Source organism: Amblyomma maculatum, chromosome 1, assembly GCF_055883805.1.
Source record: "Amblyomma maculatum isolate TAMU_Amacu chromosome 1, ASM5588380v1, whole genome shotgun sequence".
In the NCBI taxonomy this organism is placed as follows: Eukaryota; Metazoa; Arthropoda; class Arachnida; order Ixodida; family Ixodidae; genus Amblyomma; species Amblyomma maculatum.
This window is the reverse complement of record NC_139344.1, coordinates 97,164,584-97,179,398: the sequence shown is the minus strand read 5'-3', so window position 1 is coordinate 97,179,398 and position 14,815 is coordinate 97,164,584. Positions and strand designations below refer to the sequence as shown.

General features: G+C 45.8%; 1 protein-coding gene across 1 annotated transcript in view; it reads left to right on the top strand.

Moving 5' to 3' along the window:
- The first annotated feature begins 511 nt into the window (after positions 1-511).
- LOC146203262 (carboxypeptidase B-like) overlaps positions 512-14,815 on the top strand; it is a 28,401-nt gene continuing 14,097 nt past the window's right edge. Inside the window, exons 1-4 of the mRNA XM_084585450.1 lie at positions 512-603; positions 5,808-5,889; positions 8,707-8,843; positions 10,490-10,580. Of these exons, the coding sequence (XP_084441576.1) occupies positions 512-603; positions 5,808-5,889; positions 8,707-8,843; positions 10,490-10,580 (402 nt within the window). The remainder of the gene's footprint in view (positions 604-5,807; positions 5,890-8,706; positions 8,844-10,489; positions 10,581-14,815) is intronic.

Below are 14,815 nucleotides of genomic sequence, written 5' to 3'. Positions count from 1 at the left end.
ATAAGAGATCTGATGAGTGCAGGATTATACTGCACGGCGTATGGAAACTGTCTCTTCAGAAAACGGTGGCTTTTCTCGACAGCTACTCCTGTGTTGCGGAGCGGCGCCTCGCATTGCCCGGAAATACCGGGGTGGAAGCTTCTTGCGCCCCACATACGTCTGTCATCGCAAATGAAGTGCGGCAACCATCTGCCGAAAGTCCCTGTCAGGCAGAGTGCTGGTGGAGGAGCGCTGCCCCGGACAACCTGATGCGGACAGCCGCTGCGATCATGGTGGTCACCGCCGTCAGTCAATGGGCGCACCTGTATTTAGGCTGGAACCCGCATGGCTGGAGGCGGGAGGAGGGCGTCATCGACATGAACGAGGTGACCTGCATTGGCCCGGTGACCTGTCGCGCTTACGGTGCAGCAATAAAAAGACGCAAAACGGGACAAAAACAAACCTGTTCTCGTCTCAGCCTGGGACGCTGCTCGCGCGGACGACGCCCGGCACAGTGCGGCGGCGCGCCAACATGCTGCTCCCGCTGTGCGCTCTGCTCGCCTCCGCGGCCACGTCCGTCGCCGAACCACCGCAGGGACCCGACGGCAGGGTGCACTTCGATGGGTAAGGATATGCTCCACGCCGCTGCCGCGGCAGGCCCATCGGAATCGACGAACGCGCGCGCACGCTAGACTCTTCCGAAATGCGCGCCGACGCCTCTACATTCGGAGAAGCGCGCGCAAGTTACGAGCGTATAATGCAAACTAATCGTGAGCATCTCTGGCAGCAGCCGCCGGAAAGCTGCCGGATGCTGTCGGCGGCGTGCATGTGCCACGGCTAGGTTTTAATTAGAGCGGCAAGTACAAGTCGCGTTTCGGTAATCATGTGGGGGTTGTAGGGAGTTCGAACTTCGCCAGCTCAAAGGCATAGCAGCGAAATTATTTCTGCACTGCAGCAGGCAGAAAACCGAGGCGTGTTTACGTGAGTTCATAGTGTAGAACGCATTAACCTCTGAGGAGTAGGCGGAACCCTGCTTGGGTAAATCACCAAAGAATATTTTCGGGCGGCAAGCCAACAGCACGCCGATTTCATTCCGTACTTGGGCCCACGCGTTGTATGCAGGACGCTTGCGCCCAAGATGACAGTAATGAATATGCAAGAGGGCACCTGCATAATGAACAGGCGACATGAACGAGGATCACAGAAACAAATATTGCGGAATCAGACATTTTGTAATGTATAATTCCATTTAACTTGGCTTCAGCGTTCAGTGATCGATGAAGTTTTGCAGCATGCGGATTCGCAGAATTTTTTTTTTTCCCATCCACTTTTATAACAAGGATGGGAGGGGCTAGCTCGTAAGCTGATGTGCGTATATAACTTGAATGCGTCTATGCTTTACATTGACCTGCTTTGCATGATCACGCAGATTTGTTTTTTTTTTTTTGTTTTGTTTTGTTTTCACGAACCCGAATCTCAGAAACTTTTGGCCATGAACTGTACATCGGTTTTTGAGAAGGCGGTATTACGCGATAAGGTATGCAGCTCCCCAATATAGCGTTCCAATCTCGTTTCTGAAGTTTGTCCTGCCCTCAAACGAGTAACTGCTGCTGCAACAAAAAAAAAAAAAAAAATATATATATATATATATATATATATATATATATATATATATATATATATATATATATATATATATATATATATATATATATATATATATATATATATATATATATATATATATATATATATATATATATATATATATATATAATTGGGGTGCGGTTTTGAAAATGATAGCAAAAAAATGCGAGCTTGCCTAGGGAATATCTGCGAATATATTGGCTGTTGCCGGGAATATGTGAAAACAAATTGCATTCAATTCCTTTTCAGTTAATTTTTCCAAAACATTTGGGTATATTTGACAGTCTTGATAAAATGTACCATGGTCAGGACACCATAAGGAATGACACTTGCTGCCAAAGACTGAAAGATGTTTCACACGTAAGCGCTCGGACGGTTGCTCGCTGTCCATGTTTAATTGTCACTTCTTGAAATGCCTGTCACTTTAAGTAATAAATATTACGGGGTCAAATTCTACCCCCGATCCAAATGCGCATATCGAAGCCAAAGAAGATAAATTTAACCAATTACAAATGGCTCTAATATGTACACTTAAGCGATTTAATGTAAAACGCATGCACGTACGTGTTTCAAGTCGGTTCAGTTACCAAATACCGTTTTAGCGCAGAATGCAGTTCGATGCTGTTCTCCAAGGTTTTCTCTTGGCATGTCTTTAGCGAGGATATTAGAAAAATAATAAAAGTGTTTACGCCCTGAACCATTGTAATATATAAGAGAAATTCACCTATAAGTTAGCAATTAGTGCGCTGGTAAAATTAAGCTTTCAAAATAATCAGTCAAGTTAACGTCCGCGGCAACTAGACTAAGGTATATCTACTTTTGCTTCACTTATTCATTGCCTGTGCAAGCCCACTTGACTCCCTGCTGTCCGCTGCAACGTTTGCTTTATCTTAAAATCCAATCTGTTCACCTAAGTGACCCTTAATTTTTTATTCTCCTCATTGCGTGCTGTTAGACGTAGAGCCATTTTGTAAACCCCTTTATACACCCTTGAGGGTGGCTAACAGTGTCTATAAATCACGCCATACAGCCTTTACAGCAGGCATTTATCGACAGCAAAACAACCATACGGTAGGCACTTTATATACACAGACTCCGTAAAATCAGGTTCGATGTTCTCTTTCTCATTCTTCTGCGCTCCGGTCCTACACGAGTTGCCTGTCGACTTGGCAGGCGACGTGTAGTTGGCACGGGAAGACGAATGGCGATGCACTTGCAACAGACGAAACTCAGCATTATGTAACAGTAACAACACAACAGTACAAAAATGCGTTCATAAAAGATAGAGGCGACTTCACTTCTAGTAACAAATACTGACTCAAAACCAAGCTCCACTAGCTAGCACGATAAACAACACTCCTGTTCACCAGCTCACTTACCACTTCTCCAAAGAAGCATTACGGTTGCTCTAAAGCCCGGGCCTCAAGATTAACACTCCTGCTCACAGCTCACTTCACTTCTCCAAAGATGCATTACGGTTGTTCTAAAGCCGGGGCCCTTCCTGCTTCCGCTGTCGGAGCCTAAACCGGAACCAGCCAGCGGACTGCCTGAGAGTCCTCGAATTTTCGGAAAGCCACGGTCCGCACGCGTTTTCTCTTCAAGGACGCGATGAGAGGTGAGCGGGGCCGTGCAGTGAGACAGAGGCGGGGGCTGTGCCTTCTCGCCCATTCCGGAATAGGGTGTTTCCACGTAAGATTAAACAAAGCATGGTCCGCTGGCCTTCTATATTTACTTCAAATTTTTATCTATTGTTACCTGATGACTGGAAAGAACAGATGTGCAATTGGTTCTGCTGCCAAAATTTTTTTCGAGGCACAGGGAAATGATAAGGACGAAGAGGTGGAGTTGCTGCACTTATCTCCTTTGCTGTTTTGGCCAACTTTGGTTATGAATTACACAAAATATAATAACGTTAGGAAGCTGAAAATTGTCTGACTAAATATATGCATGCTTTTTTATTATTTGGTTAATTTTCGCTTTTCTGGGTAGTGCAGATGCGTTTATAACGTTTCTCAAAATCGGCCCAGGAAGCAAACTTTTTCCTACTTTGCTTTTTTTTCTAAAAACAAAAAAGGCTTATGACAGAGCAGCAGTAATTCCAAACAATGTTCTCAGCATACTTATCTATTAAACGACTAAAGCTCATATTTATATAACGCTGAAAATGTCTGAGGACAATAAACAAATTCTTTTACATATTTTTTAAACTTTGTCCACCTGTTCTCCTCTACTTCAGCTTTCAAGGTCATTAAAATATATCGCATAATTTTGTTCTGCTAGTAATTACGGCCACTTTAATAAGGCCCTTGCGCCAGGCACAGCGCACAACGCAGGTCTGAACATTCTACGACATTTCTGAATCGCCTGCGATTTTTTACATTTTGGCATTATTGTAACGGGGACAAATATATTTACAAAAGTGTATTAGATATATGCATTGAGAGACAGGCAAGGAGCCAGGCAATGAGTGCCCAGCATTCGATGCACTTCGTTCTCTTCACCTTCCACGCACGAGCGCACCACTTCGTCCTCATCGTTTTCCACCCGTAAAAATATTGTATCTAGTCATTTCTTTTTTTGTCTCGACCTTGCAGATTAGCAGTGAGCGATACCGTAATTAATTATTCGAAATTAGCCTTGTACGCTTGGAGTTCCGATGCGCTGGGGCATGGGGCAGCCCACAAGCGTTTTTCGCAATTAACCTTCACCATAACGCGGATTAGACTAAAAGACGACAACGTTCAATGGACAAGGAACGTATTCGAAATATTTTTTTAGTGAAATGCAAAAATTGTGAATAGCCATGGAGGACTGCCTCACTAAAACACAGTGTTTTTGGGCTTCCGCCGTGACCTGTCGCCAAACAGCCCGACGTAGGCGAGGAGGCACTACGTCGTGGACGAAAGCTGAACTTTTCGATTTTAAGGCCTTTAATGGCTCATGCTCGCGGATCGTGTCCGTCCGTCCGCTTTCGTTACGTGGGAGGCTGTAGCTGGCAGCTGACATGGTCGAGCACTAACTGGATGTAGGGCTTCCTGACATTACGTTTGGCAGGAGCTGCCAACTCAGGTCTCTCCTTTCATATGGGAGGATGATATCACGATCAGCCTGCCAAAACCCTTGCATTCACGTTATCCCTAGGCCACGCAGGCACGTTCATACGGCTCGGTTAAAGCGGGGCTTTATATGTTGGCTGGTAGCTTACGCTATCGCGTCATCGCGATGGTGGCAGTGGAAACTGAGAGAGGTGCCGTAGTGGAGCCACCGCGCTATAGAGGCTTTCATCTCATCGTAGTTTAGTGACCCAAAGTACTCCCTAGAATTTTTTTTCCGCCTGCGCCGTTTTCTTCGAGGGGCGCGCCGAAACTGTTATACAATGACTTCCGCGGCCTTGCGGACCTGTTCTTAAACTCTGCTTGAAAATATATTTCCAAAAAAGTGCAGAGGGTGTTAGAGCACGAATTTGCTTGCGGCCTTTTCACTTCACACGCTATTTTATTATTTTTACAGAGTTATCAACATACTGAGAGTCTGTTGATCCGCCTCTATGAAGGCTATCCAACCTACAACAACGCAGTATATGTTGCTTAATTTGCACACACACAAATTCGGACACCACATACGGTATCACACACATGCGTGTACGTTATCTGCGTTTATGGGGCTGACAGCCGAAAGAGAAAAGGAAACATTACCTGTCCTTTGTTGCCACTTGTTTAGCTACCTTGCCACAAGAATATCTGGTTTGTATGCATGCCACTGTCGCTTCGGTGGCTGAATGGCGGCGCCGCTATTTTACTGGGACTATCGGTTGGCCTCAGCAGCAGTACATGGTAGTCGACGCAATTTCGTCTAATGGGGCTAGTAAGGCTTTCACCTTAAAATAACGCAGAAGTTCTGTGTTTTACGAGCCCCCCTTCCTTCTAAGTAAAACCTCGGCTACTTGCCTGCTTGTCATACTCCTTGTAAGCGCAACAGCAATTGTGCGAAATGGGCGACAACGCAATTTTACCTAAAGTGACCGACACCCTGCATGGTATGTACTTTTTCCGCGATATTTTTATGTACTCTCTGCCACGCAGCGGCCGGTATTCTCCTCTTCAGTAGTCATTTTACGGTGCCAGATCAGGTGGGAGCACATAAAGCATATGCTATGCACTTTACCTGCGCTCTCGTTGCAGGTACACAGTGTACAGGCTGTACCCGAAAGATGTGACGCAACTGAAGTATCTGGCTGATCTGGAAAACACCGAAGTTGACGGCGTACGTATATGGCTCTCAGAGTTTGCCTTTCGGCTTAGTTAGTATTGTACTCTTATGACAAGCATCATATAGCGCCGAGAAGCCGCACTCTTGCACCCTCTGTGCGGCGACTCTTCCACTCCGGTGTGGCTGCACAAAATACATTGTGCTGCATCAACTGCGTCAGTCAGTGTTATAATGTGGGCATATGTATAGCGTGGGCCCGTGTTTTTCTCATGCGATCATGGACCGTGTGCATAAACTAAGATGTGCGCAGTAGCAAGGTCACTTTTGGCATTCTCACAGAATATTTAGTGGTAAGAGTTATATTTTGCATATATATGCGACGCGGGAGGATTAATTACCTGCATGTCCAAAGTAAAGCTAACCCCACCGACCATGCAAGAGGACAGCGCTAATATGATTTGTGTTCGTCGTATTGCTGTCGTTATTGTCTTCGGTGAGCTATGAACATGGCTTTCAGTTTCCTATGATTGCCAGAACACTCGCGCCGAAAATATATAAAAGCGGTAACTGGCGGAAATGGGCCACCAAGGGATAGGAAGGAAGTGAAAATTTATGAACCTGTGTTTTGAAGAGAATTTTAATTTTAGTTTCACGGTTTTACACATTTTTATTGAACATATTTATTTTATTTTTATTCTACAGATCTCTATATTTTCTCCCTCGTATCCGCAAAGTGTACTACCACATTAGTAGAATGTTTGCGTCTGCTCCCACATAATCGGGCAACAAGCCCGAAGAGAGGCCACACGCGTGAACTGCAGCTTGACTAAATCAAATATGCGCGGGTGCCTTTTATGGAAACGCTGGATGGCGTTGAACACAACCAAAACTTATGCACACCTCTTCGTCAAGCGCCTGTTTGGTGACCATTCGTTACAGAAGTCAGAACTTGATACCAAGATTCTACTTAGTAAAAAGCTTTTTTTTCTTTTTTTTTTCTGAAACCCTCAGAAATTTTCTGGCAGCCGAGCTACCAGAAAAATTCTGTGGTGTTCCGATTTCGATCTTAAGCTTTTCTCTGCCTAAACGTGCATTTTTTGTTTCGAGCTACAGAAAATAAAAGGTGCAAAGTCTGGTTCCTCTTTCAGCTTTTTTGCTTGCTTGCTTGCTTGTTTGTTTGTTTCTTTGCTTGTTTTTATTTTTCAGATTTCATCGATCATATTTTTAGCACCCATGCTAAACTAAGAATGATCTCTTTAAACTAAATCGGTTCAAAGCTGCTACATATGCCTGATATTTTTTTTTTATATATATACGCTGGCGTACTGTTCCAGACAAAATCAGCAGTTTGGAGCTGAAACAAAAAAAAAAAAAATGTGATTGCTGCTAAATGCTCGTGAAAAGCAACTGAGATTTTTTTTTTTTTTTTTTTTGGCCCAATTGCATGGAAGTAGTGACCTCGGACGGCCGCTCCCGTATATACGGACTGTTCCTTTCTTAATCGTTATCGATAGGCGGTTTCTCGCATGGATGCATAGCATAGAGAGGCAAGCGGTAGAATGAGGACTATGCACACAAATGAGCAGCTGCTACTAGAGCTTGCCTAACTGTCTCGGCGATAACTACTACTTTCATGTACAGCTGAACCTAGCCAACTGCAGAGCAGACAAAATAAAAAAGCTAGTAATTTTTAGATAACTTTGCTAAACAAATTTTCCACTACGCTTCACGGGAAACCTTGTCTGGGGCCTTTATAACCATGAGCAAAGGTTAGGTGTTCGAATCAGGCAAGTCGAGAGGTGTGTGTACATGCACAGTTGGCTGCATATTGCCGCGCAGCTTTGTATCGTTTCTTTACACCCGAATTCGGCAGCACGCAGCTTTATCTCTTTGTGACGCAAGATTCGACCAGGTTAGTCTCGACTGGTTATAGCCGCACTCACCTGCTTCCACATTGTTCCAGACCGCTGCGCTTTTGATGCCTTATCTCGAAATTTCCCGGTCAGCTTTAAATTGAGCGAGGTTGAGAGCGGTCGGCGAACGATTATCGCCGCCGCTGAATTGCTTATTCATTTTTGGTCGCAAGTCAGTCCAATGAAGGATTCGGTTCAGTGACGACACATTCTCGTTCGTATTCCCCGGCATTGTCGCCACTGCGTGGCAGCATGCTGTGATGAAACATTTTATGAAGATGTATGTACGAGTCTATACTCGAACGACAGTTAAAGTAATCTGAAAATACACAGCATTCATGCTCGAGAGGCTCTCCGGGCACCTGTGCGCTTTTCGCAGACACGATGTGAAAAATATCGAAGTGTATCAAATTATAATTGGGTATGTTGATGTTACGTAGTCCCAACCACATTCATGTCCCAGAATAAGGGTCTGTAGACAGCTTATATGTGTCTCCATCGTGCTGGAAATCCATAAATACCTCGCACACACCTAGCTGGAACATTACTATTCAAGCTATTTGAACGTTAATAATGTTGCAGTGAGGTATATTATTACAGACGATAATAACAGAGGTGTCTGCTGCAGTTATCAGATGTTTATGCAAATTACTAATGGACTTGATCGTTTACTGGGATGCTGCGTAAAATACTATTCACTGCGCTGTAGACGAACACGCGTCTATTCCTCAGCAGAATAAAGGATGTGCAATGCGTGTGTTGTAGTTCAGACAGACGAAAAAAATATCAGGAAGTAAGCGTAACCGGGGGGGGGGGGGGGGGGGGGAATATTATAAAAACATGCATGGTCGCTTGCGAAATGAACGCTCAGGACACATACTTCTCAGAATTTCGAAAGCGGTTCGAAAAACCTTTGGTGCTTTTCTGTCTGATCAGCGCGTTTTCCCGTGGCATGCAGTTCGACTTCTGGCTGGAGCCGTCGCGTGTGCACCGGTTCGTAGATGTGAGCGTGTCGCCCAACAAGCAGCGCCACTTCCTTGACCAGCTGCACCGGAGGGACATCCAAAGCGAGGTGCTCATCCATGACCTCGAACAGTGAGTTCATCCCGCCGGACAGTGGCAGGGCACAACGACATGTTCAGTGCCCGATGGTGTTACGTGCTGGGCCGACCTGGTCTAATCTAATTATCTATTTAATGCCAAGGCAAATAAAATGTCGGATGTCATTATTTTGTAGCTGTACTGACCGCTGAATAGCAGAAGGGGGAAGAAATTCTGTACCAGGATACAACCTAAAAAAAAAAAAACTAAAAAGAAAGCAGCAGTTGCTAACTATGGCTAATGGTTCCCAGCGTGTGTATTACTCCGCTGAACAGTAAACAAAGCCAGCTTTTAATACTTCAATACATCTAACAAGCCAGAAGCCCCGACATTTTCGAGCTTTTAATTTGTCTGATGGTTAGCTTTTTATCTAGGTAACCAGAAAAGCCTGAACAGCGGACTACTTTCTGTCACGGGGGATTTCGTGCATGGCGTTTAGTCCAGACTTGAGTTGTATCCGGGCTTGTAACGTCTCGAAACTTCTCACGAGCTACGCGGAACGGCGTATAGTCGAGATTAATTTCTCCCATCAGGGTTCGCTTCTGACATCGTACAGGAGCAGACGGGTGGTTTTACATTTTCCTTTCATCGAAATGAGGCTGGGAGCTGTTACTGCGACGTTTAGCTTAGCAGCCGAACGCCAAAGCCACTGAGACATAGAGACGCGTCGGAAGGAATCTGGTTCATATTTAAGAAAGATATGGTTACTCCACATTTAAATACGAAAACTGTTGTTGAACGTCTATGAACGATAAAATTGCGCGCACATGCCGAGGCAGATACAATAAGTCAATGGCAAAATTCTAAGCAACTTCTGAACCGGCCGATGTAGCAGTACACTTCTTAAAACTCCGGGTTGTTTTGTATCAGCTCTTGCGCCGAGTGATCTTGCAGCAGGCCCATGCATCGATGCTGGTAGCGGTCACATCGATGTGATGAATAACTGGAAAATGCGGTTTGTTCAATAGTGTGAGCATAAAAGGCAATCGTGAAATGTTCGGAGTGATGAACGTAGTAAGGAGGTCATTCATCGTATAGCGCAAGCTGGGCTTTGAGTTTTCTGCGGATAGTATATGTGTAGAAAAACGAGTATATACCTTGCTTTTATGCAACTTATGCAAATGTAACTTACAATAACTCCGCCACTATGGCACAGTGGTCAGGGCGCTAGACTGCTCAACCCAAGGAGGCGGGTGCTTCTCCTGCCGCGGCAACCGTGTTTCGTTGGAGGCGAGAGAAAAAGCGCCCTTGTACTGTGCGACGTCAGTGCACGATGCAGAACGTCAGGTGGTGAAAATTTTCGGAGTCCTCAACTACGGCATCTCTCATTGCCAATCAGTCTGAACGTTAACCCTATAAACCAAACCCAGCAAACTTTAATTGGGAAAACGTGCACAATACTTGCTTCACTGTACGTTTCAGACTACAGCCTTGCTTTATGTTGTGAAGATGCAAAACGTGCTTTTGCATGACTCTACAAGCGCCTAAGATTACTTCCCGCAAGAAAACATCAAAATTTGGCCTATATTACCTCATACGTGCGGTGTGTTATGGAGTGTCACTGCAGTGGGTATAGCGTGAAATGCTTTTTCCGTGCCAAAGGCAACTAAAGGGGTGCATCTTTTATTATATTTTTCCAGGGAGATAAATAACTCGACGACAAGTAGGAGTGACGTCCCCGACATGAGAATTCCTCGAAGCTTCTTTTCCGACTACCAACGCCTAAACACCGTAAGTGCGGCCACATCGGATAGTGCGTTGGATATAAGGGTCCCTGCAATGGTTCTCACCGAGGGTAAGAAAAAACTAGGAGGACGCTTAAGCTGCACCTTGAGTGGATATGACAGCGTCTTTAACACAACCTTTTCACTGCGCAAAATTAAAAAAAAATCGCGTTTAAATTATTATAACTGTGACATCAATACACATCCCAAACGCATGTTATTCAGTCATACACTCCGCAAAGCTTTAAATTGTGGCTTTCGTGAGGCCCTGGTTGCGGTGCCGAAACTCCCGATACCCGGTGTTAAAACTGCAATTCCGCAGGCATGCTTCTCCGCACGACCACCGTCAAATAACTCCGGTGCTCGCACGCGAAAAAGGTTGACGACTATAAGTTCGAAATCTGCGAAGAGTGATAAGTAAGCGCGCGTGACCGCGTTATTTTGTAGTGAATACGCATGCGGCGCACTCTGCACCATCCGCTTCGCCGCAGGCGACCCAACTATGCAGAGAAGCCGAATTTCAAAATTTCGTCTATGTCCTTTGGACATCGTGGAGATCGAGTCTGCTCGTCGCAGCATTCCAGAGCCGAAACTGCGCGTTAGTGTGTACAGCTCTCCCCGTCGAAAAGGCGTCGCCGTCACCGTGGCATGGAATCGCGCCAACGTGTAGGAAAGAATACGCGCGTGATTTCATATCAATTGTGTGACGCAACCATTCTTTGTGCAGAGCTCAGAGTGGTGTCATACCATTTCATGCGCGGAAAAAGTGCAAATAAGTTCGCAAAAAAAAAAAAAAAAGAACCTCAGCGTTTGTTACAACGGAGAAGGCAACCCTTTCATGAGCAACCCTTTGGCTGTGGACCCCGCCGTGGTGGCGCAGTGGTTAGGGCGCTCTACTGCTGTGTCCAAGGATCGAATCCGGTCCTCGGCGGCCGCTTTTCGATGGAGGCGAAAGCAAGGCGCCCGTATGTTGTGCGATGTCAGTGCACGTTAAAGAGCCCCAAGTGGTCAGAATTTCCGGAGCCTTCCAAACGGCGTCTATCATAACCCGAGTCACTTTGAGACATTAAACCTCATAAACTGACCCAACCCTTTGGCTGTGGATAGCTGCCGCGTTTCTTTTGATGTGCAAATGTGCAAGAGCAGTCTTTACTTAGCGGATTATATAATACATCGAGTCTACCGTACAGTATGCGCTGCTGTGACTTGATTCTGCGAGGACGTGATTTTTGTGATTATCACGAATAATTTGCGTGAAAGAGAACGCAAGCGATGTTTTGAAATTTAAGAGCAGGGCTACTGTTACAAGTTTGTTAAAAGCGCACTGATTATCTCGAGTCATTATAATGCAGTCTCTAAAAAAAAAAATTGACTGTGGTTCAGCTCTAGTTAACCCTAGTTGAATTGCGAAAGCAACGGCTGCAGGGCTACGCTTGTGGCCAAGTGGAGAGTCGGATGCAGAAGTTCACTCACAGGTGTTAGGTCATTTTTATGCCACAGCCGGTCGCACACATGAACACACACTTCCAAAGGGGTTGTTCGTGAAGCGGCGAGGAAACTCTCGCGTGGCCGATTCGTACTCGCCCACTCTTTGTGCAAAGTCTGCGCGCCGACCGCCTTCGACGCCTCCAGGCTTAATGATTAAACCGTCCAAAGCCCTCTTCCTTCTTTTCTCGAGACGTGCGGCGCGCTCTTCATCCGTTTCTTCTGCACGCCGTCTCCTGAGGGTTTCGGTGCGCCTGCCATTTGTGGCTACGGCATACGAGTGTGGAGCGAAAGCTCTGGCTGCGGGCGACCGAGCTTTGCATCGAACACAGCCAACGTTCCGTTGAACGCATCAAATTTCAGCGGCGTTTTAGGTGGCGGTGGTAAAGGCGTTTATTGCATCTAAATATATCTAAATAAGTGTATGACGCTATAGCGTAGGCTACCAGCCCACATATAAAGCCTCGCTTTAACCAAGCCGTATGAACGTGCCTTAGTGGCCTATAGAGGTAACGTGAATGCCAGGGTCCTGGCAGGCTGATTCTGACATAACCGTCCCATGTGAAACGAGAGATCCAAGTTGGCAGCTCCTGCCATTTGCGGCGACGGCATACGCGCATACGCGACGAGCCGAGCTGGCTGGCGTAAGGTTGCTTTCGCTGCAAAATCTTAATGGACACTTAGGATCCACCTTTGAGGGTATGACGCGATAGCGTTAGCTACTAGCCCACATACAAAGCCCCGCTTTAACCAAGCTGTATCACTGTGCCTGCGTTGCCTAGGGGCAGCATGAATGCAATGGTCCTGGCAGGATAATTCCGATATCACTCTCTCATATGAAAGGAGAGGCCCGAGTTTGGCAGCTCCTGCCAAACGTAATGTAGGGTAACCCTGCGTCCAGTTAGTGTTCGCGGCCATGTCAGCTACCGGCTGCCAGCGCCATGCTCGCGATTTTTTTGCTCGCAGAACCAACGCCGCCGCCGGATTTTCGATGAGCGGGGCCTTTAAACGCTATCACGTTAATACTGTAAATAATTATAAAATGTAAAGTAATGGCAGTGGCGATGCATGGCGGTTTTCCGGGGAGCTGTACCGAGCCGTTTTTCAACGCGTGACCAGTTTTAATTGCACTAGTTCTTAGTGACATATGATCCTGTCTGTTGCTTTCAACGCGATAGCGTTAAAGGCTCCATTCTCCAGAAAATCAGACGTCGGCGTCGTTGTTGTCGGCGTTGAGCAAAAAATCACCGAGATGGCTTTGGCAGGTGACAGTTGGCAGGTGACGTGGTCGTTGGGCTGTGTGACGTCACAAGATCACATGACATGGCCGAGCTGGCAGGCCCTACAGCTCAGGCTTCGCCTTTGAGATGAGTGGGTGAGATCAGATTCCAGCCTTCGATCCCGTTAGGAGCCTTGACTCCCGATTAGACACGCTGACGCTAGGCCACTATGGTACAGCTTGGTTAAAGCGGGGCGTTTGGTCTTTCACGTAACGTGTTATCTTATATGACTGTATGCCAATGAGCATGTGTGGAATAATAGAGGCACGAATAAAAGATTACTGATTAGGGAAGCGGCAAACTAAATGGGCGCAAACGAGGATCCACAAGGGGAGCCGGCAAACAGGATTCATTAAAGCTGTATGCCTCCTAGCACACATACAGCGTAATGGTGAGGAAAGCATGTGTTTTCTAAATTGACGTGATGAACTGCAGTTCATCATGCCAATTTAGAAAACGCGTTAATGTTGAGCTGGCTTCCTTGTGAGAGTGCTGCACGGATGAGAGGGACAGCGATATAATTTCTACTTCTAAGCAGTTTGTTACGGCCATTTCAGGTAGCTATTTTAAATTTAACCAAACAAACAAATCGTAAAAATAAAACAATCCATCAAAAAGAAAATTCCGGGTGGTACATATTTTGCGTACGTTTCTTTTCCTCTTTTTTCTTCGTTTAGTGTGAGGTAAAGTCATTTTTGGCTGAGAGGTCTCCTGGGCTTGCTCAATTCCTCATCAAAATCAAATGTTATCTGTGTTCAGAAGCGTGAATATGGCGCAAAACACTTTATTATTGTCTCCTGGATGATGCACGGAAGCGTTGGGTAGGGCTATTAAAACTGAAACTGCCGCTCTGTTGTAGAGAGGTGCAGTCACGGTTGTTTTTTTTTTATTTCAATTGGCCTTCATGGTAATTAACAGCCTACATCTCTTATTATCCTATTGGGACCACGGGTCACAAGCTGAAACTGTTACATCCATAGCGGACTTCGGCGGAGGTTCTGATTGATGCAACAATGTTGAGAGAAACTGCACCGAATCTAAAAGTTTTGGCTGCTGGATATTTGCAAGGGAAAATCCGAGCGCGTGCGGTTGAAACACGCATATGTGGAGTCCAAAGTTTTATTTGAATGGCGAAAGAGAGCCTCAATATTTTTCGCGTGGCTCACACTAGTACGTATGCATACAGTTTACAGTAGGTGCAGTATTAAATGCTAGAAAGATTGTGGCGTGCTTTACGGCACATAAGCAACTATGGCTATCATTCGCCTAAAGCCCGGTTTCGTGCGTTTGCTTGTGTAAATGCTCGAAATAATCGGTCGCTTTGCTCTAGGACGAGTGCAGAACGTATACCTGAACCACTGTTAAAAGCTGCACAGCTATTCAGCGGTCTCAGGACAGGCTGTTTGTACTTTGTGGAGGCTCACACAACATGTAGACCAAATTTACGGTGAGAAGTATGCGATGCCGAATTGCGAAG